Source organism: Chiloscyllium punctatum, chromosome 10 (assembly GCF_047496795.1).
Source record: "Chiloscyllium punctatum isolate Juve2018m chromosome 10, sChiPun1.3, whole genome shotgun sequence".
NCBI classification, from domain to species: Eukaryota; Metazoa; Chordata; class Chondrichthyes; order Orectolobiformes; family Hemiscylliidae; genus Chiloscyllium; species Chiloscyllium punctatum.
In genome coordinates, this window is record NC_092748.1 from 117,321,497 (window position 1) to 117,348,997 (window position 27,501).

General features: G+C 44.6%; 1 protein-coding gene across 1 annotated transcript; it reads left to right on the forward strand.

The window, feature by feature from the left end:
- Positions 1 to 1,229: 1,229 nt before the first annotated feature.
- LOC140482488 (uncharacterized) lies at positions 1,230 to 27,210 on the forward strand. Its single transcript, XM_072580029.1, has 7 exons — positions 1,230 to 1,844; positions 8,937 to 9,209; positions 13,240 to 13,410; positions 14,627 to 14,758; positions 18,692 to 18,864; positions 22,673 to 22,927; positions 24,557 to 27,210. Exons 1-7 carry the CDS (start codon positions 1,436 to 1,438, stop codon positions 24,755 to 24,757), a joined length of 1,614 nt encoding a protein of 537 aa, XP_072436130.1. The 5' UTR covers positions 1,230 to 1,435; the 3' UTR covers positions 24,758 to 27,210.
- The last annotated feature ends 291 nt before the right edge of the window (positions 27,211 to 27,501 follow it).

Below are 27,501 nucleotides of genomic sequence, written 5' to 3' on the forward strand. Positions count from 1 at the left end.
TGCATAAAGAGGCCATTGAGCCCACCGAGTCTGCACCAACCTTCCAAAGAGCATCCTAACCAGAACCTGCATTTCCCATGGCTAATCAGCATAACCTGCACAGCTTTGGACTGTGGGAGGAAACCCACACAGACACGGGGAGAATGTGCAAACTCCACACAGACAGCCGCCAGAGGCTGGAATCGAACCTGGGCCCCTGGTGCTGTGAGACCATCTTTGTAACATTCACCATCTTCACCCTGTTTCAGCTTATCTGCTGCAACCCTGAATCTTGTCTTTATTGTTTCCAGACTCCTGTGATGTGGGTGTTGTTGAATAGGCCAATATTTGTTGCTGAGTTTCTGTCCACTCCTGGCTTACCTTTCACATTCTGTCCTTTGTAAACATGACATCATCCAAAACTCTGCTGCTGTTTTCTAACTCGCACCAACTCCTGTTCCCCTGTCTGTGTGTGTGAGGGAACCTGAGTCCGTGTGTGTGAGAAAGAGAGAGGGTGCCTGTGTATCTGTGAGTGTGTGTGTGTGAGTGAGTGTATGTGTGTGTATGTGTGTATGAGAGAGAGTGTGAGTGTGTGTGTGTATGTGTAAGGGAGACAGAGTGTGAGTGACTGTGCGTATGTACGTGGGTGAATATGTGGGACTGTGTGAGTGTGAGTGATTGTGTGTGTGAGTGTGTGTGTATGAGAGTGTGAGTGTGTGTGTATGTGTGTGTATGAGAGTGTGTGTGTGTGTGTGTGAATGAGTGTGTGTGTGTGAGTGTATGCGTGAGTGTGAGTGTGTGTGTGTGTGAGTGTGAGTGTGTGTGTGTGTGAGTGTGTGTGTGAGTGTGAGTGTGTGTGTGCGTGAGAGAGACTCTCTCCTGAAGGATGGTGCGTGTATGGAAGTGCCAGAGGAAGTGGTGGAGGCTGGTACAATTAAAACATTTAAAAGGTATCTGATGGGTATATGACTAGGAGGGGTTTAGAGCGATATAAGCCAAGTGCTGGTAAATGGGACGAGATTAACTTAGGATATCTGGTAGGCATGCACAAGTTGAGCCGAAGGGTCTGTTTCCGTACTGTACGTCTCTATGACTCTATGAAGGAACCTCTGTCTCCAGCCCTATGTATACTGGGGAGATGCTGGGACTGAGTCGAGAGGGGGATCTGCCAAGCTCCGCCCAGCTTCTGGTCTCAGACTGTGGAAGGTGGAGCCAGCATTTCAGAACTGACTGGAAGCAGCAGTGGTGGCTCCCCACAGTTTGGAGCAGTCAGCTGTGCAGTGTGTTCCCTCCTGAGGTTGTTGCTGAGTGTGTATGTCTGAGTGCTTTCAGCTGACAAAGCCAGGACTCAGCGTGCACCCCTTGAAGAGTTCTGAAGGTGGGGGATCACTGCTGTGTGTGGTTTCCACTCTCTCATCCCTCCCTGGGGACTCTGTGCTGACTGGTGATCCTGGTCATGAGCTGGCACTGGGAATGGCTGCTGTCCGTGGCAATTCTTGTTGAGCTGATGGGGGCCGAGGGGTCGCAGTTCAAAGCTGCCCGGCTTCACCGCTGGTCTACAGCCAGCCTGGGTTACCTGAAATCCAGCCTCTGCCAGCGGGTGTCCTTTCTGTCTGACTCTGAGTGCAAGCGACTGGCAGAGATCCCGCAGACAGCTGTTGCGGTTTATGCAGCAGAGCCTCGGGCTGGGGAGAAGCTGCTGACCATCCTGCCGGACTCTGGTCTCAGTTTGGGATCCCCACATGACGCTGTCATTACCCTCGACCCGAGTCCGGAGCTTAGCTTTGGCCACCCAGTTACTGTCTTCTACGTTGACTTCAACGTGAATGAGCGGAGATGTGGGATTCGGGAGGGACTGTACTTAGGTAAGTATTGAAGAGTGTTCTCTTGTGTCCCCACTGCATCATTCAATTTCCTGTAGTTGCTCATATTCTAGAATTCAATCATGAAACCAGTCTCTCCTCCTTTAGAACATTCCTTCAGAAAGAGACCTCTTTCACCAGGCTCTTGGTCCAAATATAACTTCTGTGGCCTAATGTTAGACTTTAGTCTGACAATTGCCCCTGTGAAACACCTTGAGACATATTTTTAGTACATTGAAGATGCTAGTTGAATGCAAGTTGTTGTTGTGCACAATCCTGATGGATCAGTCCTGTTCCTATGGACTAGCTGGAGGGTAGAGGTTAACTAATTGCATGGTTGGCGATTGATTTGGGATAAGGAGAGAGAGAGGTTGGAGTGTACGAACCACAGGGAGAGGGCAGGACAGAAAGACTGTAGAAAGAACTGGAAGGTAGAGGAGAAGGAGAGAATAGGATTTAAAAGTCAAAATTAAATGTGGAGAGAACAAAAGTTCTGATGAATTCATATTCAAACCAAAATAGGGAAGTTAAAATAGTCACATCACAGTCTCTGACCTTGAGAACGAGAGCTGTTCATGAATTTTTAATAACATGATCATGTTGTGGTCCGCGGTTTATTGTAACTGGATTTTTTACACAGAATTAAAGGTCAGAGGAAACAAATCTAAACACCACAGAAGGAAAGGAGGATTAGGAGAACTGGATTAGAGACTGCGATTGTATCCGGTTGTGTGAGACTGTGACGGTTTGGGATTGTGAGGAAAAGTGTCTGACTGTGTGGGACTATATCTGACTGTGACAGTCTGTCCAATTCTGTGGGAATGTGTTTGACTGCACCTGACTATGGGGATTGTGTCTGACCCATAGTCAGCTTGGAGCTCTGTCTAGATTCAGTACCTAGCATTGCAAGGGGTTTGGTTCTTGTACCTCGCGGAGTTAGGTTGGGGGTTTAAATATGCTTATGGTACTGGAATATTTTGAACGTTCTCGGACTTGTAGCATTATTTTTTGGCCTATTTTTGCATGTGTTTGTCTATATGTTGTGCTTTTGCATCAATTTGCATCACTGTTGTCATGTCCTTGTTCTGGGTTTAGTTTTATATTGTCAGTTATTGCTGTATTTATAAATACATCCGTGTTATCTATTGGCCCCTTGTTAAACAGGGTTCATTACAACATACTGATTATATGATTGTTCTATATTTTTGGCTATGGAGATATGTTGCTAGTAAGATATTATACTTTTGTTCCGGATATTGATGTGGAAACTGGAGAAAGCTGAGAGCTGGTGATCTGTGATGATCTAATGTTTGATCAAGTTACATGGAGTGTAACAGATGCTGAGGACTGAGGCACCATTACCCCTTCGTCCCAGAGGCATTGACCCTCACTGACACATAGAGTCCCACAGAGCAAACTACTCTCTAATGGGATAGCCCTTTTAACAGTAAGGTAACATAGTCGTTATGTGAATAAACGTGTAAACCAGAGTTCTGCACCAGATACTTTGGGGCCAGGAGTTCAGATCCAGCTGAGGAACTGAAAAATTTAAATAAAGAAATCTGGATTAAAATATTAGCACCAGCAACAGTGAACATGTAACTACTGGACTGTCTGATAAAATTCCCATCTAGTTTGCCATCCTTACCTGGTCTGCCTTACATGTGAGTCCAGACTCACAGGGTAACTCTTAACTCTCTGTAAAGACCAAGCAAGACACGTGATTCAAGGGCAATCAGGGATGAGCAACAAAATTGGTGACACTAACGTCTTGTGAATGATGAGAGAAAATTGTGAGCTCAGACATTGAGAGTTAGCTGCCTATTCCACTGTGTGGGGCATCACAGTTGAACCAAAAGCTGTCCTTGCACAACATTGAATCAGCAGCCCCACATGATGTGATCAGGAGGGAAATCCTAGTTGAATTTCTCAAGCCATTACTGTGAGATACTGAGACCATAAAAGCTAACTATTGTAGATGCTGGAGATCTGAAGGTCTGGCAGCATCTGGCGAGACAGAAACAGAGGTGATGTTTCAAATCTGCTCCTTTGTCAGGTGAAGTGCACCTTGAACAGGACTTCCCTGGCTTTAATTCACCTGCACTATCATGTTCTCAAGTGACAGAATGCTGCTGTGAAGTGCCTTCAGATATTTTACAGTATTAATGCTGCCAAATAATGTGAGTTGTTGTACAAATCAATCCTTTACTCTAATGCTCCCTGTCCATATTTATGAAATCTAAAACATAACCAACCTTTAAACAGTCTAGCTACCTATAAGTGATCATTTAATTTGGTTCCAGTGACCATATCTGTCACCTGATGAAGGAGCAGTGCTCTGAAAGCTTGTGATTTCAAATAAACCTGTTGGTCTATAACCTGGTGTCGTGTGACTTCTGCCTTTGTCCACCCCAGTCCAACTCTGGCACCTCCACATCACGATTTCGAGTCTAGTATGATTCTTCTTCAATATACCATCCAAGTGTCCCAAGTGAGGGTCATTTTGGACTTGACACCTTAACTTTGTTTCTCTCTCCACATATGCTTTTGAGTTTCTGTAGCAATTCCAGTTTGCATTAAAAAAAGGCAATAACCATTGTAACAGCACTGTATCATGTTGATAAAACCTCCCAAATAACTGTAGCCCCTGTTGACTGTGAGTCAGTGCAATACTGAGGAACAGCAGCAGTGTTGAAGGTACTGTCTTTCAAATGAGATGTTAAACTGTGCCCCTAGCTGCCCTTTCAACAGGTGGGGGAGTCTACAAATAGACAGCATTGACTTAAGGTGAGAGGGGAAAGATTTAAAAGGGACATAAGGGGCAATTATTTCACACAGAGGGTGGTGCATAAACGGAATGAGCTGCTTGAGGAAGTGATGGAGCTGGTACAGTTACAACATTTAAAAGGCACCCAGATGGGTATATGAATGGGATGGGTTTGGAGGGATATGGGCCAAATGCTGGCAAATGGGTTTAGATTAATTTAGGATACCTGGTTGGCGTGGCTGTGTGAGACCAAAGAGTCTGTTTCCTATTTGTACAACCCCCTGACTCTATGAAAAGATCCCACTGACACTATTTCAAAAATGAGTCCGGACGTTCTCTGTGACACCTTGGGTCAATATTTGGATCTTAGTCAGATACTGGGTACTGGGTTCTCACGGTGCACCAGTTGGCTGATATGATGCTGAACTTCCACAGTTGTCAGAAATGGTTTGCCTTGCAGCCAGGCGCAGCTTACAGACAGTGGGTTCAGACAGACAGCGGGTTGACACAGACAGTGTGTTCACACAGACAGTGGGTTCAGACAGACAGCGGGTTCACACAGACAGTGTGTTCACACAGACAGTGTGTTCACACAGACAGTGGGTTCACACAGACAGTGGGTTCACTCAGACAGTGTGGTCACACAGACAGTGGGCTCATACAGACAGTGGGTTCACACAGACAGTGGGTTCACACAGACAGCGGGTTCACACAGACAGTGGGTTCACACAGACAGTGGGCTCATACAGACAGTGGGTTCACACAGACAGCGGGTTCACACAGACAGCGGGTTCACACAGACAGTGTGTTCACACAGACAGTGGGTTCACTCAGACAGTGGGTTCATACAGACAGCGGGTTCACACAGACAGTGGGTTCACTCAGACAGTGGGTTCACACAGACAATGGGTTCACACAGACAGTGCGTTCACACAGACAGTGCGTTCACACAGACAGCGGGTTCACACAGACAGCAGGTTCACACAGACAGTGGGTTCACACAGACAGTGGGTTCACACAGACAGTGCATTCACACAGACAGTGGATTCACACAGACAGTGGGTTCACACAGACAGTGGGTTCACACAGACAGTGCGTTCACACAGACAGTGCGTTCACACAGACAGTGGGTTCACACAGACAGTGCGTTCACACAGACAGTGCATTCACACAGACAGTGGGTTCACACAGACAGTGGGTTCACACAGACAGTGGGTTTATAAAGACAGTGGGTTCACACAGACAGCGGGTTCACACAGACAGTGGGTTCACACAGACAGTGGGTTCATAAAGACAGTGGGTTCACACAGACAGTGGGTTCACACAGACAGCGGGTTCACACAGACAGTGGGTTCACACAGACAGTGGGCTCATACAGACAGTGGGTTCACACAGACAGTGGGTTCATAAAGACAGTGGGTTCACACAGACAGTGTGTTCACACAGCAGCAGGCTCACACAGACAGTGCATTCACACAGACAGTGGGTTCACACAGACAGTGGGTTCACACAGACAGTGGGTTCATAAAGACAGTGGGTTCACACAGACAGCGGGTTCACACAGACAGTGGGTTCACACAGACAGTGGGTTCACACAGACAGTGGGTTCATAAAGACAGTGGGTTCACACAGACAGTGGGTTCACACAGACAGCGGGTTCACACAGACAGTGGGTTCACACAGACAGTGGGTTCACTCAGACAGTGGGTTCACACAGACAGCGGATTCATAAAGACAGTGGGTTCACACAGACAGTGGGTTCACACAGACAGTGGGTTCATAAAGACAGTGGGTTCACACAGACAGTGTGTTCACACAGACAGCAGGCTCACACAGACAGTGGGTTCACACAGACAGTGCGTTCACACAGACAGTGGGTTCACACAGACAGTGGGTTCACCCAGACAGTGGGTTCACACAGACAGTGGGTTCACACAGACAGTGTGTTCACACAGACAGTGGGTTCACACAGACAGTGTGTTCATAAAGACAGTGGGTTCACACAGACAGTGGGTTCACACAGACAGTGCGTTCACACAGACAGTGGGTTCACACAGACAGTGGGTTCACACAGACAGTGGGTTCATAAAGACAGTGGGTTCACACAGACAGTGTGTTCACACAGACAGCAGGCTCACACAGACAGTGGGTTCACACAGACAGTGGGTTCACACAGACAGTGGGTTCACTCAGACAGTGGGTTCACACAGACAGTGGGTTCACACAGACAGCGGGTTCACACAGACAGTGGGTTCACACAGACAGTGAGTTCACACAGACAGCAGGCTCACACAGACAGTGGGTTCACACAGACAGTGGGTTCACACAGACAATGGGTTCATAAAGACAGTGGGTTCACACAGACAGTGTGTTCACACAGACAGCAGGCTCACACAGACAGTGGGTTCACACAGACAGTGGGTTCACACAGACAGTGCGTTCACACAGACAGTGGGTTCACACAGACAGTGGGTTCACACAGACAGTGTGTTCACACAGACAGCAGGCTCACACAGACAGTGGGTTCACACAGACAGTGGCTTCACACAGACAGTGGGTTCACACAGACAGTGAGTTCACACAGACAGCAGGCTCACACAGACAGTGCGTTCACACAGACAGTGGGTTCACACAGACAGTGGGTTCACACAGACAGTGCGTTCACACAGACAGTGGGTTCACACAGACAGTGCGTTCACTCAGACAGTGGGTTCACACAGACAGTGGGTTCACACAGACAGTGGGTTCACACAGACAGTGGGTATTGCTCTGGTCACCTGTTTCACAGTATGCACACAACATGGTCACTGGAACCAAACTAAATGATCACTTAGAGTAATCGATTAGATTAGTTACAGTGTGGAAACAGGCCCTTCGGCCCAACAAGTCTACACCGACCCGCCGAAGCGCAACCCACCCATTCCCCTACATTTACCCCTTTTACCTAACACTATTTATCATGGCCAATTCACCTAACTTACACATCTTTGGACTGTGGGAGGAAACCGGAGCACCTGGAGGAAACCCACGCAGACACGGGGAGAATGTGCAAACTCCACGCAGTCAGTCACTTGAGTGGGGAATTGAACCCGGGTCCCTGGCGCTGTGAGGCAGCAGTGCTAACCACTGTGCCTCCATACCGCCCATGCGGTTACACAGCAGGGAAACAGACGCTTTAGTCCAACTCATTCATGCCAATCAGATATTCTAAATTAATCCAGTCGTATTTGCCAGCACCCAGCCCATATTCCTCCAAACCCTTCCTATTCGTATTCCTATTCTTTTAAATGCTGTAATTGTCCCAGCCTCCACCACTTCCTCTGGCAGCTCATTCCATACTCACACCATCTGCTTCTTGAAAAGGTCTCTTTTATATCTTTCCCCCCTCACCCTAAACCTACGCCCTCTAGTTCTGGACTCCCCCACCCTAGGTAAAAAACCTTGTCTATTTATCCTATCCATGTCCCTCATGATTTTACAAGCCTCTACAAACCTCAGCCTCCGACACTCCAGGGAAAACAGCCCCAGCCTGTTCAGCCTCTCCCTATAGCTCAAATCCTCCAACCCTGGCAACATCCTTGTAAATCTTTTCTTACAAGTAGATGGACTGTTTAACGGTTGGTTATGTTTCAGATTTCATAAATATAGACAGGGAGCACAAGAGATTGATTTGTACAACAACTCACATTTATATAGTAACTTTATTACTGTAAATTATCTGAAGGCACTTCACAGCAGCATTCTGTCACTTGAGAACATGATAGTGCAGGTGAACTAAAGCCTGCTCAGGGAGGTTGTTTCAAAACTGCATTGTAAAAGAGGAAAACAAGTAGAGAATTGGGAACATTTTGGGAGAGAATTCCATAGTTTAGGACCCATGGAAGTAAAGTACATCAATGGTGGTAGAATAAAAATTTGGCTTCTATAAGAATTGGAGGGATGCAAAGACCTCAAAGAGTTTCAGGCTGGAGGTTACTTGATTAGGAAGGAGCAAGGACCTGGAGGAATTTGGAAGCAAGATTGAGATTTTTAAAACTGAGGTGTTGCTAGACCAGAAACCAATTTCGATTAGAGACCACGAGCAGTGATTGGTCAACAGTGATGGCATTAATCATTAAAGATCAGACTAAAGACAAGAAATGTCAAAAGTTAATGCACAAATGGAAGGAGAAAATTGAATCTAGAATGGGATTTTAAAAGGAAAGTGAATAAATACAATGAATTAATATCTATAACAGGATCGAGTAAAGGATTGACAATGGGGTGAATGGTGTCCTGTGCTGTGCTCAAAGTGAGATGTAATTAAACTCCTTCGATATGCTCCCCAGGTAACTATGAATGCATGACCCTGGCCCTGAAGAGCCGCTGTGAGAACCTGCTGAAGAGAAGGACCAGTCGTAATGAGCAACACAACAATAAAGATCGAGCAAGGAAGCGGCTAAAAGCTCAGGCGACCAGGGGCAGTCTGACAAGGGAAGTGCGCAACACCAGCAGTCGCTCCTGGAGAGAGGAACGGCTTGTGGGACTGTGTGAGATACACTTTATTCCTCTGGTGGTGGGACAGAGGGATGTGCACAAAGAACAAAGACTCCGCTGTGTAGGTTGGTGTCTTCCTTAACTTCTACCTCCATCATTTACAGCGCACAATATCAAGGGTAGCATAGGCTTAGACATGGAGCAAAACTCCCTCTATCATAGTCCCATCTAACACTCCCAGGACAGGGACAACACGGGGTTGGATACAGAGTAAAGCTCCCTCTACACTTTCCCCCCATCTAACACTCCCAGGACAGGGACAACACGGGGTTGGATACAGAGTAAAGCTCCCTCTACACTTTCCCCCCATCTAACACTCCCAGGACAGGGACAACACGGGGTTGGATACAGTGTAAAGCTCCCTCTACACTGTCCCCCCATCTAACACTCCCAGGACAGGGACAGCACGGGGTTAGATACAGAGTAAAGCTCCCTCTACACTGTCCCCCATCACATACTCCCAGGACAGGGACAGCATGGGGTTAAATACAGCGTAAAGCTCCCTCTGCACTGTCCCCCATCACACACTCCCAGGACAGGGACAGCACGGGGTTAGATACAAAGTAAAGCTCCCTCTCCACTGTCCTCATCAAACACTCCCAGGAAAGGGACAGCATGGGGTTAGATATAGAGTAAAGCTCCCTCTACACTGTCCTCCATCAAACACTCCCAGGACAGGCACAGCACGGGGTTAGATACAAAGTAAAGCTCCCTCTACACTGTCCTGATCAAACATTCACAGGACAGGCACAGCATGGGGTTAGATACAAAGTAAAGCTTCCTCCACACTGTCCTGATCAAACATTCACAGGACAGGGACAGCATAGAATTAGTTAGACGGAAAGATCCCTGTATATTGCTGCAGTATGTAACCACTCCTACCTGGAGATGTGCTGTCATGGTACGTAACGTACTGTCTTGTTCCATCCTTTACATTATCCCATCAGTAAAAAGTCTAGTTTAAGCATTGATAAAATATTCTGATTTGACCCTTTCACACTTGTTCACTGAGATTCACTGAATATGTAATTGTCTTTTAAAAGAATTTGCCAGTAAAAGGATGAAATTAAAGGATGAAAATTGCTTGGCCTGGACCTTGGGAATGAGTGGAACACCAGTGTCATAGTCAAATGATATTGATCTAATTGGAGAGGATGATTTCTGGGGTGAGAGAGCTTCCTTGGGGAGAAAGATGGTGTGGAATGGGCCCTTTGTTCTCTGGAACTTAGAAGGTTTCAAGGCAATTGAAATGTACAAAATTCACCAAAAGATCCCTAGACAGCACCTTCCAAACCCATGACCACTTCCATCTAGAAGGACAAGAGCAGCAGATACATGGGAACACCACCCCCTGCAAGTTCCAAGCCACTCACCAGCCTGACTTGGAAATATACTGCCTTCAGTTTACATGTGCATTATATTCCGTACAAAGGCATTATATATATATATATTCCTTCAGTGTTGCTGGGTGAAAATCCTGAATTCTCTCCCTCACAGACTGTACACTCCAAGGACTGCATTGGTTCAAGAAGGCAGCTCAGCACCCCCTTCGAAAAGGGCTGGGCAATGAATGCTGGTCCGACCAGTGAAACCCACATCTCCTGAATAAATTAAAATAAACTGTTAGAGGGTTTGTCTAGGTTTGTCTAGTGCTGAATAGTGCTATGTCTCCTTAGATAGAGAATTTAGAATTATACAGAATACAAATGTAAGTTAATGGGCACAAGAGCGAAAGGTAACATGAGAAAAATCATTTACAGAGAATGGTAAAACCATAAGATAAAGGAGCAGAATTAGGCCATTCGGCCCAAATCGTTTGCTCTACCATTGATCATGGCTGATGGACTTTTCCCTGTAACGTTTAAGCCCTTACCAGTCAATACCTTATCTATCTCTGTCTTAAATATACTCAGTAACTTGGCCTCCACAGCCCTCTGCAACAATGAGTTCCACAGATTCCCCACCCTCTGGCTGAAGAAATTCCTTCACATCTCAGTTTTAAAGGGTCGTTTCTTCACTCTGAGGCTGTGCCCTCTTAGTGGAAACATCTTCTCCATGTGCACTTTATCCAGGACTCTCAGTATGTTTGGAGGAGGGTTTGGGGGAGATGTCAGAGGGAGACTCTTTCTGCAGAGAGTGGTGGGTGTGTGGAATGCACTGCCAGCAGTGGGAGTACAGTCAGATACATTAGGGACATTTAAGCAACTCTTGGTTAGGCACATAAATTATAGTAAAATGAAGGATATGTAGGTCAATCTGATCTTAAAGTAGGATAAAAGGTTGGCACAACATCGAAGGCTGAAGAGTCTGTACTATGCAGTTCTATGTTCTATTCTATAAGTTTCAATCAGATCCCCCCTCATCCTTCTAAAATTCACTGAGTATAGACCCAGAGTCGTCACCACTCTTCATATGAAAAAACCCTTCACCACGATGATCATTCTTGTAAACCTCCTCTGGACCCCCTCTAATGCCAAATGCTATCTGACCACAGCCTTCTACAACCTCAGCAGTATAACTCTGTATTCTAGAGCTGAAAATGTGTTGCTGGAAAAGTGCAGCAGGTCAGGCAGCATCCAAGGAACAGGAGAATTCTTCAGGATTCCTGAAGAAGGGCTTATGCCCGAAACGTCGATTCTCCTGTTCCTTGGATGCTGCCTGACCTGCTGCGCTTTTCCAGCAACACATTTTCAGCTCTGATCTCCAGCATCTGCAGTCCTCACTTTCTCCAACTCTGTATTCTAGCCCTCTTGAAATGAATGGTAACGTTACATTTGCCCATGTAACAGCCAACTGAACCTGCATATTAACCTTAAGAGAATCATGAACTAGGACTCCCAAGTTCCTTTGTGCTTCAGATTTCCAAAGCCTTTCCCCATTTGGAAAATAGTCTAAGCATCTATTCCTCCTGCCACAGTGCATAAACTCACACTTTTCTACATTGTATTCCATCTGCCACTTCTGTGCCCACTCTCCCAACCTGTCCAAGTCCTTCTGTAGCCTCCGCACATCCTCAACACTCTCTGTCCCTGCACCTATCTTTGTGTCATCTGCAAACTTAGCAACAATGCCCTCAGTTCCTTCATCCAGATCGTTAATGTGTAACATGAATAGTTGTTGTCCCAACACTTACCCACTAGTCACTGGCTGCCATCCTGAAAAAGACCCCTATATCCCCACTCCCTGCCTTCTGCCAGTCAGCCAATCCTCTATCCAGGCCAGTATCTTGTCCCTAACACCATGGGCTCTTATCTTATTTAGCAGCCTCCTGTGTAGCACCCTGTCAAACAGATCATGTCCACTGGTTCTCCTTTGTCTCGCTTGCTCATTACCTCCTCAAAGTGTTCTAACAGATTTGTCAGGCATGGCCACCCCTTGATGAAGCTGTGCTGACTCAGCCCTACTTTACCGTGATCTGGAATGAACTGCCTGAGAAAATGAGGAGGCTGATTCCATGGAAGCTTTAAAAAAGGAATTGGATAAGATCCTGAAGGAAATAGAGCAACAGAGGAAGGTGGAAAACGAGCTAAACATCTTTTACAAAAATCTGGGATAAATCCGATGTGCCAAATGGTTGTAATCATTCTATGATGCTTTTCTGTTCCAACCACGGGTTGTGGTTTCGGGGTAAAGGGTTAGACATTTAAGGCTGTGCCGAGGAGACCTATCTTCACTCAGATAGTTGTGAATATTTGGGATTTGCTATTCCCAGGGAACTGAAGCTGTTCAGCAATTTGAGACAGACTGACAGACATTATGGAGTGATGGTGATGTTGAGGTTGAGGGGTTGTACAAGTCATTCCTATCTTAGAGAAATCAGATGTGTGTACACAGCACTATATCCAATCCCAACAGTTTCCCAATGGGTGCGTTCAGGTAAAATTGCTGCAGAATATTTGGTGTGTGTGTGTGTGTGTGTGTGTGTGTGTGTGTGTGTGTGTGTGTGTGTGTAGGAACCAGAATTTGAATCAGGCCCAACTCCGACATCTGATCAAACAATTTATTTTGAGGAACCTTTGCACACTCTCCCTTAGTCAGCCTTGAGCTTGGTTTGCAGGAATTGTCGCAAAATAACACTGCCCTGTCTTCTTCCAGAACAGAAGGGTTTTGCTGCCTGCCCTCAGCCTCTCAGCATCAGCAGCCCCAACCCTGCCGTCGCCAACTGTGAGTTAAATAAAAACACACGCCGGTGTCATCGACAACAACTCTCTTCACAGAAATCCTGCCGAATGTACCAGACCTGTGACCATGGGGTGCTGCTCTCTGGTGAGATTTTCACACTATGTGTGTATATGTGTGTGCGCGTGGGTGCGTGTGTGCGCGTGGGTGCGTGTGTGTGTGTCTGTGTGTCTCTGTATGTGTCTGTGTGTGTGTACATGTGTGTGCGTGGGTGCGTGTGTGTGTGTGTGTCTGTGTGTGTGTCGGCGCGTGGGTGCGTGTATGTGCGTGTGTCCCTGTGTGTGTCTGTGTCTGTGTGTGTGTGTGTGTGTCTGTGTGTGTGTGTGTGTGTGTCAGTGTGTGTGTGTGTGTGTCAGTATGTGTGAGAGGACATAATGTGAAGGAAGAGAAAGGAGAGAGGAATGGGGAGAAAGAGAGTGAGAAAAAAGAGGAGACAAGAGTGAAGGAGGGGCTCAGGAATGGGACAGGGTGTAGTAGCGAGAGAGAGATGTAGGACGATAAAGGAATGGTCAAAGAAGAAGTGAAATTTGATAGAGAGGTAGGATAGAGAGGGCAAGGGAATGATAAGGAGGGGAATACTGAGGAAGGACAAGGGAGGGAGGATAAAGACAGACAAAGGAGAGGGAAGGCAAAGGGCAAATATGAATGGGAAAGAAGAACAGGGATGAAGCAATGTGATAACGGCCAGAACACTTTATCGGTGAAAAGGGCTAAAGGAAGGATGTTGTGAAACTTGAAAGGGTTCAGAAAAGATTTACAAAGATGTTGCCAGGGTTGGAGGGACTGAGTTATAGGGACAGGCTGAACAGGCTGGGGCTATTTTCCCAGGGGCATCGGAGGCTGAGGGGTGACTTTATAGAGGTATATAAAATCATGAGGGGCATGAATAGAACAAGGTCTTTTCCCCAGGGTAGGGGAGTCCAGAACTAGAAGGCATAGGTTTAAGGCATGAGGAAAAAGAGTTAAAAGTGTCCTAACGGGCAACTATTTCATGCAGACAGTGGTGCGTGTATGGAATGAGCTGCCAGAGGAAATGGTGGAGGCTGGTACAATTACAACATTTAACAGGCATCTGGATGGGAATATGAATAGGAAGCGTTTAGAGGAATATGAGCCGGGTGCTGGAACATGGGACTAGATTAATTTAGGATATCTGGTTGGCATGGATTGGTTGGACCGAAGAGTTTGTTCCTGTGCTGTACATCTGTACATTAGTTTATCTGTGTGGAATGAGTTTAAGGAGTACATTTCGCTGTTGCCAACAGATTTCTCTCCTTAATCCTGCGGTTGCATTAATTTTCAGGAGGCTGGAAGGAGCACCTTACATACCAGAGACACGTACACAACGTGTTACACTTCTATCGAATGTTGAGAAGGAATGGCTTCCGGGTGGAGAACATCAAAACCTTCTTCGCAGGAGATGGGCAGATCCCGGGTAAGTTCAAGCAGTACTCCCTAAAATAACTACATACCTTGTAAACAGAATCAGACCACTGTAATGTCTCTAAGCACACTGGAAATCAAGCCCTACTATTCCTGAAATTGTTACAAATATAAACATAGAACATAGATTTAATGAAAATCCCAATTTGCCTCTGACAACTGCAACCCAGGATTAAAGTAAACCTCACCGGATTCAGTAATAATAAACAATGAAACAAACAGCTGCTGATGCTGGAGTTCTGAAACAAACAAAAACAAAGTGCTGCAGGAACTCAGCTCGATCTGCAGCATTGAGAGTGTGGTGCTGGAAAAGCACAGCAGGTCAGGCAGCATCTGAGGAGCAGGAAAATCGACGTTTCAGGAATCACCCTGGTGAAGGTCCTGATGAAGCGTTGATTTTCCTGCTCCTCGGATGCTGCCGGACCGGCTGTGCTTTTCCAGCACCACACTCTTGACTCTGATCTCCAGCATCTGCAGAGCTGACAGTCTCCGAGCTGTGCAGCATCCCTGGTCTCAAAACAGTAACCTCTGTTTCTCTCTCCACCAACACTGCCGGACCTGCTGAGTTTCTCCAGCACTCTCTGTTTTTGTTTGTTTTTGATTAAAATAATATTGTAACACTTTTAACTGGAACAAGAATGTGTTAACTATTGTAACTTTACCCCTTTAAAATTCCCACACTCAAACACAAAGGGAAAAAACAGACAAAACATTAATATTATGAATGGAGAGGAAAGATATAGTCGGGACAACACAGTTCTGTATCATCAGTCCAAAACACAAAACTTGTGATTGGTCTTACAAACCTTTCAATTCATCAATGATATCCGAATATTGACAATGGGGGAGCACGGTGGCACAGTGGTTAGCACTGCTGCCTCACAGCATCAGGGACCAGGGTTTGATTTCACCCTCGGGCTGACTGTCTGTGTGGAGTTTGCACATTCGCCCGTGTCTGCATGGGTTTCCTCCGGTTTCCTCTCACAGTCCAAAGATGTGCAGGGTAGGGTGACTTGGCCATGGAAAATTGTCTGTAGTGTTCAGGGATGTGCAGGCTATGTTGATTAGCCTTGGGAAATGCAGGGTTATTGGGAAGGGGTGGGTCTGGATGGGATGCTCTTTCGAGGGTCAGTGTGGACTCAATGGGCCGAATGGCCTGCTTCTACACTGTATGGACTCTATGATACCCATACATAATGATCAGTCTTTAGTTCACTAGGTACTTAGTTGAACCCAGGGTTATTTCTAGTGGAACTGGAGGTACAATATCTCATCTTTAGACTGGGAACTTTAGAGCCTTCCAGACTTAATATTGAGTTCAACATCTTTAAATTGGCAACCATTTCTTCCCTTTGTTTTAGCTTGTTATAATGTCCTCCCTTCCTCCCATTCCAGTTACTGTCCTTCCAAGTCTGTGAGGAGGCACACCATTCTCACATTCTGATCACTTAATCTGAACTATAAACACGTGTTCTCCAGCAGCACTCTATACCCACTAACCAATACTCCCCCACTCCCCCACTAAACTATAGCATTACTACTGCCCTCTCCACATTTCACTTCAGCTCTGATGAAAACTCATCTCGACTGAAAGCGTTAGCTTGCTCTCTCTCCGTGGCTGCGGTCTGACCCACTGTGATCTCCAGCATTTGTTGTTTTCAGTACAGATACCAGCATCTGGAGTAACTTTCTAGCAGTCATTATGTTTTAAAATAATTTATTCAGTTTTTCAGAATGTAAGTTTTCTGCTGATTTGACAGAAAATTGCAGAGAGCACTTTACAGAGAAAGGGGAGAGGGTGAGATTGTTTTGGATAACGTCTGGATGTTTCTTGTTTCACTGTGATCACACAGTCTGTGTAAAACAGCAAACTGAAAGATCAGAGGAGTTACTGTGCTGATTTCTCCTAATCCCACAACAAATCATAGCAGTGAGCCTAGACTCAATGTCTGCAAAAAATAATATTGTTTCATATTCCTCATAAGGGGAGGTAGTGATAATGTCACAAATTCACAGAGTCCTACAGCACAGAGACAGGCACTTTGGCCCAAACTGGTCCATGCTGACCAAAATGTCCATCATCACTAACCCCATTTCCCAGCACTTGGCCCCATATCCTTCTAAACCTTTCCTGACTATATACTTGTCCAAGTGCCTTTTAAATGTTGTTAATGTACCCGCCTCAACCACTTCCGCTGGCAGCTCATTCCATATGCATACCACCCTCTGTGTAAAACAGTTGCCCCTCAGGTTCCCTTTTACTCTTTACCCTCTAGCCTTAACCTGATGCCCTCTACTCCTCAATTCCCCAACCCTGGGAAAAAGACTGATTGCATTCACCCTATCCATGCCTCTCATGATCTTATACACTTCTGTAAAATCCCCCCCTCATTCTCCTACGCTCTAAAGAAAAAAGTCCTAGTTTGTCCAACCTCTCCCTATAACTCAGACCATTGAGTCTTGGCAACATCTTTGTAAATTTCTTCTGCACTCTTTCCAGTTTAATAACATTCTTCCTATAGCAAGGTGACCAAACCTAAGTACAATACTCCAAGTGCGGTCTCACCAATGTCCTGTAAAACTGCAACATAACTTCCCAACTTCTATACTCACTGAAGTAGTAATCCAGAGTTCTGAAGACAAGAAGTCATGCCATGGCAGATGGTGAAATTTAAATTTCATAAGATTTGGAATGAAGAGCAGGCTTTATGGTAATCATGTAAACGCTTGTCGATTGTCATAAAAGCCCAACCGGTTCAATAATGCCCTCCAGGGAAGGAAATCTGCCATCCTTACCTGGTCTGGCCTACATGTGTCTCCTCACCTGGTCTGGCCTACATGTGTCTCCTCACCTGGTCTGGCCTACATGTGTCTCCTCACCTGGTCTGGCCTACATGTGTCTCCGGACCCACAGCAATGTGAGCCAACCATTTCCCATGACGATAAAGCAGTAAGTGCATCCAATACCAATAATGCAACCAGATTCCCAGTAAATAAAGATGGCTTTGGATCAGTACTGATTAAATATAAATCATCGGGTGGATTAACTCAGCAGGGGAAACAGATTCAATAATAACTTGTCAAAGGCAATCAGATAAATACTCGAATGGGTGTGAGGATGAGAAATCCAAGGTGATAAATCAGAAAAAATAATAATAATTTTTACCATACCTTTCATGACCTCAAGATGTGTTAAATACTTTCTAGCCTATGAGGTCATTCTTACGTGTAGTCACTGGTGTAATAGAGGAAGCGCACTGGTCGGTTGTGCAGAGGATTCCACAAACCGCGATGTGATATGATCTGATTTGTTGTTGTAGTGATTGTGTGCAGTTTTGGTCGCCATACTATAGGAAGGATGTGGAGGCACTGGAACGGGTGCAGAGGAAGTTTACCAGGATGTTGCCTGGTATGGTAGGAAGATCCTATGAGGAAAGGCTGAGGCACTTGGGGTTGTTTTCTTTGGAGAAAAGAAGGTTTAGGGGTGATTTGATAGAGGTGTACAAGATGATTAGGGGGTTAGATAGGGTTGACAGTGAGAACCTTTTTCCGCGTATGGAGTCAGCTATTACAAGGGGGCATAGCTTTAAATTAAGGGGGGTTAGATATAGGACTGATGTTAGGGGTAGGTTCTTCACTCAGCGAGTCGTAAGATCATGGAATGCCCTGCCAGTAGCAGTAGTGGACTCTCCCTCTTTATGGGTATTTAAGCGGGCATTGGATAGGTATATGGAGGATAGTGGGTTAGTGTAGGTTAGGTGGGCTTTGATCGGCGCAACATCGAGGGCCGAAGGGCCTGTACTGCGCTGTATTGTTCTATGTTCTATGTTCTATGTTGGTCGAAAGAGAAATGTTGTTTACTTTCGTTGTTTAATGTAGACTGACCGGAGACTCTTGGTAATTTCATTGTTTTCATTCTGCGTAGTGGACGAGGAGACTGAGGACATCTATCCAGCCACAGAGAAGGTGATGATCCGTAGCCACATCTCCTATGTTTGCCGTGCTGTCAACTGTGCTGATTCTCTGGTTCTGTATCTCAACAGCCCCACACGGAATGATGGGACCATGTTACTCTGGGACGTCAATAAGAATGGCATTGTAGGTATTTAATCAAACTTCGAGCTTCTAATTACCTGCAACATCATTCCATATTCAAGTCCCAAACAAGGGACTGAATTACTGAAACAAAATGATATTCAAAGTGCAATATTGATAGAGTACTACACTGTCAGTGATCCCTTATTTTCACTTCAGATATACTGTACAGGTTATTCTGGTGTTTATCCTAACTTCACCCTCCTCCTGTCTTTCCTCATCTCACTCTTTTCGGATAATAGAATAAGCTTAGAATAATTGTCTGTCTACCTTCCTTTTTAATGCATCTAAATGATTCAAGTCAACCCATTTGCTATGGGAGTGAATTCCATGTTCTCACTCTCTTTTTTTTGTAGATGCACCATAGAAAGCATCCTATCCGGATGAATCACAGCTTGGTTTGGCAACTGCTCTGCCCAAGTCCATAAGAAATTACAGACGGTCATGAACACAGCCCAGTCCATCACACAAACCAGCCTTCAATCCACTGACTCCATTTATATGTCCTGCTACCTCAGGAAAGCAACCAATCAAAGACCATTCCCACCCCAGTTATACTCTCTTTCACCCTCTTCCATCCGGCAGAAGGTATCAAAATTTGAAAACACGTACAAATAGACTCAAGAACAGCTTCTTCCTCGCTGTTATCAGACTTTGAATGGACCTCTCCAATGTTAATTCTGATCTCTCTCTCTCTCTACACCTTCTCTGTGGCTGGAACACTGTATTCTGCACTCTGTTCTGTTACCCTGGTGCACTTTGTATGTTACGATCTACCTGTATAGCACATAAAACAACACTTTTCACTGTCTCTGAGTACACGAGACAACAATAAATCAATCAAGTTTCCTCAATGTTTCTTCTGTGGATAAAGAAATATTCTCTGTATTCCCAATTTTATTTCTGGAATGCTGAATAACAACTGGATATTCCCACTCTCCACTTTCTATCTTGAAGGCAGCTAGTAATCTATTATTTCCTCTATCTCTGCAATTTCTGACCTTATTCATGAGTCGATTATTGCCCAGTTCTGGAGAATGTAGATAAATTACACCTACTGCATAACCAGGGGCCATTCCTATTGTAACCTCCTCAAAAGATTCAGTAAGGTTTGAACAAGCATGATTTCCCTTTGGATTGTAGGCTGACTACTCATTGTTATATTTTTCAGTTGGAGACAATATGTTAATCTGATCTATCTGCTTTCTCTGGTAGATTTAAAAGATCCCAAGTCCACTAGTCTAAGCCACAATGTGGAGGTGCCAGTGGTGGACTGGGGTGGACAAAGTCAGAAGTCACATGACCCCAGGTTATAGTCCAACATGTTTATTTAATATCACAAGCTTTTGGAGTGCTGCCCTTTCATCAAGTGAAGTCCTGACTTCTGACTTCACTGATGAAGGAGTAGCGCTCCAAAAGCTTGTGATTTTAAAGAAACCCATTGGACTATAACCTGGTGTTGTGTGACTTCTGACTTTGTCGACTATTTTACGAACAGTAGGGCAATACCCATTCCTTGATCTCAACAGGATACCTGGTCATTATTGCAGTAAGGTGGGTAGGACTTTGCTGTGCACAAATAAGCTATTATATTTTGTACCTTACAACAGTACATGCTTCAAAAAGTACAACAGTGTCTGGGTTTTACTGCATTTAACGACTTGGGTTTTCCACACTGTAAAGCTGTAGCTCGTTTTGAATGGTAGAATTTAAGGTGAATCAGTACAGGTATAACTCAGTTCGTTTCTCACAGTCCCACTTTTGCCAACTGAAAGACAGAACAGTGAAGCAAACCATTCCTCCTCTCAGTATCATTGCCCAGCCATAACCCAAGATAATCACTTTTGGGAATGAAAAGGTTTTGTTTAAAGGGAGTTTGTCCGCAAAAGGGCCACCAAAGGCACTCAAGTGGATGAAAGGACAATTGTTAAGTGTTTATTTGCCAATCTGAGAGATAAGTGGAGAGAGCTGAATAATGGTCCACTTAATGCATCCTTTCAGGGTCAGGATTAGGTGGATCACAAAAGACAGAAACTACAAGAATTGAGTTCCAGGGAGGCTGGACACTTTCATCTCATCTTAACTCCTGTGTCTTTTTTTTGTTCTGTCAAGTAATCCAGGAAACACAGGGAAGCTTTTGGCGAATTCATTACAGTCTGGCAATCAGCTCTCATTTAAAAAAAAATTCTTAAGATAAATAGCATGCCCGGAATTTAATTTCTAAGTAATCTCCCTAAATCATTAACTGTGGGTTGTGCAGGTGCAGTTAAAGGATATTGATTTTCTGCCAGAGACGACTTAACTTCACAAAGCATTGAGCAGAATCAGTTCTACTTGGGGATGAATGTTTTACTTAACCACCAATGCTCTGTCACTTGGCTGATACTGTATTGCACGACCTTTACTTCATGACACATCTTACCAATCATCTTATTCAGGTGGTCCTAACTTAGTGACTTCAGAAATCAAAGAACTCCCATTTGGACCTCTCCTTACACTACCTCACAATGTCTCAAAGTATTATACAGCCAATGGAGCATGTTTGATGTGTTGCAGAGCAAGATCCCACAAACAGTGATGTAATAGACCTATGGAGGGCAATAAGAGTCAAGATCGAAGGTGTTGGACTGCAGCCGCTTGGATTGCATAAGGACTGCAGGTTTCCTTCCTTTAAGGACATTAATGAACCAGATGTGTTTTAATGACAATCCAACAGCTTCATGGTCAGTTTAAATCTTTCAGGAACATAGACAATAGCAGCAGGAATAGGCCAATCAGTCCATTGAGTCTGTTCTTCTATTCAATAAGCTCATGGTACTTTCTCCCTATACCCTTTGATCCCTTTAGCCCTAAGAACTATATCTAAGTCTTTCTGGAAAACATTCAATGCTTTGGCCTCAACTGCTTTCTGTGACAGAGAATCCCTCAGGCTCTCCATTCTCTGGGTGAAGACATTTCTCTTCATCTCAGTCCGAAATGGCCCACCCTGTATCCATAGACCATGACTCCCTGATCATCAGGAACATCCTTACCCTGTCTAATCCTGTTAGAATTTTATAACTTTGTATGAGATTCACCCCTCATTCTTCTAAACTCCAGTAAACTCGGGCTGAGGAAATCCGATCGGGTCCAGGATGCTCGGGAGAACTCGCTTGCTGTCCTTCGGAGAGAATCATGAGCATTGTTCCCTGTGGGCTGTGTGCACACAGCTGCTCTGACGTTCTGTGGACAGTGTTCCGAGAACAGTGATCATTGTCAGCTTCCAATCAATGCATTGATCTGTTTCTGCAATTGCTGCCTCGCACAGCTCTCTGAGGCCTGTACAGTGAGAAAATTAGAGGGAATACTGGTCCTGGGATCTTTTACACTGGGATCTTGTAATAAGGCACATTTGTCCACAGCTGACTGCAATTTGAATTCAACTGATTTAAACTGACCACGTATCTGTTGGGTTGTCATTAAAAACCCATCTAATTCATCAATGTCCTCTAGTGAAGGAAATCTGCCGTCTTTACCCGGACTGATTGAAACAAGACTCCAGTCCAGCAACATCATACATTAACTTCCCTCGATAGCAAGTTACTCAGCCCTATCAGAAATTCTTGAGTTATAAACACTGCATGGAGCAGTAATGAACACATCACAAGATCGAGTTTTAATAAGAAGTAAAGCGCTTGATAAAACTTTGAAATTAGTATTTTCTGATCTGTATGGTTGAACCAGCTGAATGTCTGATATGGTGTACTGGGAATGTACTGTACAGTTCAGGGTTGAATGGCTATGTGACTCTGTCCATCAATTAAATCTTCAGGCTGACCAGAAGGAGAAGTATACGGTGGGAGAGTTGCTGATGGATCTGGAAGGGTGCAATGCACACAGGGTGTTAATATTTGTCGATCAAAGTTACCCTGGAACACTGGCAAAGAAACTGCTTTCTTCCAAAAAGCATCCAAATGTTATTCTGATCAGCAATAGCAGGGGGTCAGAGTTCACCTGGGCCTCCTGCTTCACTGAATTTTGGGGAGAACTTCATCCCAATCAATGTCTCATTGATTACCTCTTCAAGGTGAGTTGAAGCTATTTAAGAATGTACATAAGCATGTAAAAGAAATGTAATCCCTTGGCCTTTGCAGCTTTGTTCTGTCTGTCTCATTGCTACCACCCAAAGGCTGACCTCTACAGAAGGATAGGTGGTAAAATCCATCATGGGCTCAGTGCTAAATTTCCAATTGTGTACAAAGCTAAAAATCAGACTTCACCTGGTTATAGTCTAACAGGTTTATTTGGAAGCACTAGCTTTCGGTGCACTGCTCCTTCATCAGGTGATTGTTCAACACCAGATCCTTCGAATCATTACAAATGTGTGTCATTGACAGTCTTACAGTAATTTGGCAAAGAGTTAGACATTATTTTACAAACTGGTAGTGATTATTAAATGCTTCTTTCCCCCCTATATTGGCTATATCTTCCATTTGTGCTGCAAAGTTACAACTTGACAGTAGAATAAATATCTCCACTGCCCAAACGTCTTACAATGAAGGGAAGTGGGTCCACTGCTTATTGTACTGTACTGGGGACACAGCTCCCATCTTCACAATGAGCCACAGACTATTGTTCTCTCTGCTCACACTGTGGAACAGACCTCTCTTTGTTCCTCAGCACAGCACACCCCTCCCGAGATCTCCCTCACTCTACTGGGGAATGCTTCCCTTTTCTCTCTCACCGTACCAAGAACACAGGCACCTTTCATCTTCTTAACCTCTCCATGTTCATCAGATTTCATAGGACCGAAGATTGTGCTTTTACTAGGTAAGGTATAATGTGCCCAATTGACAGGGTGGGTTGGTGGGAACAGACCCTGATGCCAAGGACCACCATGGACCTTGTGACATGTTTGTTGTCTAGTGAACAGTAGAAACAAAGTGAGGGAAAAGTCAGCAAAAGAATTGGACCCAAAACTTCAGTCATGTTTTAGAGAAAAAAAAATGACTGGTTGAAAAGCTGGAATCAATAGTTTGTGGCTGGGATTGGTATATTAGTGTATCATAGAATCCCTACAATTTGGAACTCTCCAAAGAACATCCCATCCAGGCTAACCCACCTAGCCTGCACATCCCTGGACACTATGATCAAGTTAGCATGGCCAATCCATCTAACCTTTAGTTTTTTGGACTGTGGGAGGAAACCAGAGCACCCAGTTGAAACCCACACAGACATAGGGAGAATGTGCAAATTTCAAACAGCTGCCTGAGGGTGGAAATAAACCTGGGTCTCTGGCCCTGTGAGGCTGCAATGCTAACCATTGAGCCATCGTACCACCCTATCCAACTGAGAAGGGGGATCCGGAGTAGGATTGACACAAGTTACATTACTGTAAAGTTAACAAGTGTAGGTTTTGCTTTGCAGGGAATTGGTTGTCAGTGCTCCTATCATGGTACACATGTGATTATCACAGAATCATACAGCCCTTTGGCCCATCGATACAAAATGACTCTAAATCTACACTAGACCTACTTTCCAGCCTTGAGCATTTTTACATTTCAAGTCCTCATCCAAGTACTTTTTAAAGATTGTGAGGTTTCTTGCTTCAACTCCTGTCCAGGCAGTGCATTCCAGACCCCCACCACCCTCAGCGTGAAAAGGTTTTATCATCAGCTCGGAAATGTCTAACACTTTGTGACTTTGTTTTTCCCAGAATGTTGCATGGGCTGCCCCTTCGACTCTTGGGGTAGTTGAATCTACACCAGGGCTCCTGAACAGCACGATCTATGGAGGACCTTGCTATGACAACCCACCTCTGACTCCAGAAGAGGTTAGGCGGGAGTACATGGGCTGTCAAAATCTCCCGACGGCAGTGTGGTACCAGACAATCCAGCGCAAGGATCTCCTGCACTAACTGCTCCAGCTCACTTCAACATGGACTGTTCAAGGACTTGGAAACTCATCAGAGCACAGACTTAAAACACTATTATCTACTCATATGAGATTTTAATGCCATCTTTGCTTTAACTATTTGCGCTGACAGGTAACTGTTCTGAAAGATCAGATTCACTTTCAATGGATTGACCAGCGATTAGGTCAAACTGTACAGAATGCTGTTTAGATCAGAGTGGTGCTGGAAAAGCACAGCAGATCAGGCAGCATCTGAGGTGCAGAATGCTGCCTGACCTGCTGTGCTTTTCCAGCACCACTCTGATCTAAACTCTGGTTTCCAGCATCTGCAGTCCTCACTTTTGCCTGTACAGAATGGCGGCCACTCTGGCCTCTTGCTCATTCCTGATATCCATCATTCCACTATTGGGGGCCCTACCTCCTAAGCCCTGGAATTCCCTCCTTCCTGCACTCTCTCCACTCCTCCTCTCTTTTCAAAACACTCCTTAAACCTAGACCTTTAGCTAAGCTTTTGGCTTCCTGACCCAATGACACCTCTTTTGGCTTTGTGCCAATTTGTTTGTCTGATAATGCCCTTTGTAAATGCCTTGTTACTGCCTCATACTGCCTGGCTAATTGATGCCTCCCCAAAGACCGACCTCTGTAGCAGGGCAGGTTTGTATAAATGCAAATAGTAAAGTTATTTTCAGGTTTAAAGAGGAAGAATTTCACCACGTTCTCCTGATGATTCTGTTCTAGTGCAACACTCAGTCATTGAACTGAGACTGGATGTCAGGTTGAACTCCAGTGCTGTATTGAGTTTGCCAATTGCAGGGACAAGACTACTCCTGACCTCAGTGAGGAAGGGCGCTTATCATTATGGACTCTGACTACTTCCCTGCATTTCCCACTGAATACTGTGATGTTGAAGGCAGAATTGCCCTCCACTGTGATGGCTTCTATCATCACTCACTGTTGAGGCTTATACGTTGATTCAACCCAGCTTCCTTAACAAAATCTCTGAGATCCGGGGAGAAATCTGAGCAATCCTTAAACAAGAATCCTTTTGTCAATACATCATCCTTCACAATATCAGGATGTACCATAGTATTTCAGATCTGAGTAATTCTGAAATTAACCTGGGCCAGAAGAGATTCCAACACAGCCTTGTGTTACATATTCCTATGCTCAAATTCCATCTTGTCTCCTGGTGATAAATGTGTTGTTCTGCTGACTGCTGTCTATACAGTTCCCGTGGGAAGCGTGACCAGTCGCTGTCTTTCCTGTTCAAGATTTTAAGGGATATAGATCAACTGTAATTATCCTAATTGCTCTGGTGATAGGTTATGAAAACTGACTGTGATTCCTACTGCTGATGGCTGGCTCATATTTACACCTCAACCAACTCCCAAAACATTTATCTCATTGCTGTTTGTAGGAACTTGGCTGCTGTGTTTTCTATAAACAGAATACACTACATGCTCTGAAAAAATGTCTAAAATAGTCAGAGATTGAGAAGGGCCTGACTTTGTTGATATTGACTGAAATCTCCTCAATGCCTATTGGCTGTGGGCACCTCCCCTGTTTGTGTACCACTGCATCTTGATTGGCTTCAAACTCTCTCTCTCTGCCATTATTGAGCTGTGCTCAGAGGGTGCAGGAGTCACAGGTTTGGATTATAGTGTTGTCTGGTCACCTGGTTTGAATTTACCCCCTAATCTTGAGAAGCACTGAGATAATCCAGTCAGGCTCTTCCTGGAACACTGTGTGCAGTCCGAGTTAATACCACAAAACCTAGAGCATACTGACAATGCATGGAAATATAACAAAACTGACCCTCGGTGATACAGAAGCATTTTGGTAACACACCAGCCTCAGAAAATGCCAGAGTGGAGACTTTATAAAGCATGACAAGATAAAGAAAATAGGCCAGAAGCAATTCCCTGCTACACCTTGGTAGGAAGGGCAGAGAGGAGCTATCAGTTCCTCAGGCTGAGAGTGATCAATAGCTAGATCTAGTTGACAGAAAAGGTGATTGAGAGCAGGAGACTAGATTCATTTCAGAGTTGAATAAAGGGGAGTAATTAAAAATGGTATTCAGTAAGGACAAGGGAGAATATGATAAAATGGCCCTCTTGATCCTGCATATACTTTAATGAAATTGCAATATTGGAATCCATTTCAGATTTAGTAAGAAACTTTTATTCCTGAAATATTTTTACCACTCATCTCAAGAACAGTCTGATTGGAAAGAACAAAAACCATGCATACAAAGCTGTAAATGAACAGTAGTATTTGTGTGTCAGGGACCGTAAATAATTGCAGGATTGTGTATGGTTATGTTACCTGGGCAGGAATCATACGCAGGTTTCTCATTCACAATGCATTCAGACTGTCCTATTTATACTAACTGTAGATGCTATTCATTGAGTTGTCAGTATCTGTATATATTTGTAATAAAGTAACTTTTGTATAAAAGTAACAGCAATAAGTATAATTTAAAAGTATAACTCTTTGAGGTGATGATTTGGAGATGCTGGTGTTGGACTAGGGTGTACAAAGTTAAAAATCACACCACACCAGGTTATAGCTATTACCTGATGGAGGAGCGGCGCTCCAAAAGCTAGTGCTTCCAACTAAACCTGTTGGACTATAACCCGGTGTTGTGTGATTTTTATCTTTGAGGTGGTTAGTCTCACATATCAGTGGCTCCTTGGCTAACTCCCTATCACCAATTTAGTAAAATGGATTGATTGCTGACAATGTGGT

Excerpts from the sequence above, each read along its gene's own strand:
- LOC140482488 (XM_072580029.1), top strand. The coding sequence starts at position 1,436 with ATGAGCTGGCACTGGGAATGGCTGCTGTCCGTGGCAATTCTTGTTGAG. Across the intron at positions 9,210-13,239 it reads ACAAAGACTCCGCTGTGTAG|AACAGAAGGGTTTTGCTGCC; the intron begins GTTGGTGTCTTC and ends GTCTTCTTCCAG. Across the intron at positions 22,928-24,556 it reads TCATTGATTACCTCTTCAAG|AATGTTGCATGGGCTGCCCC; the intron begins GTGAGTTGAAGC and ends TGTTTTTCCCAG.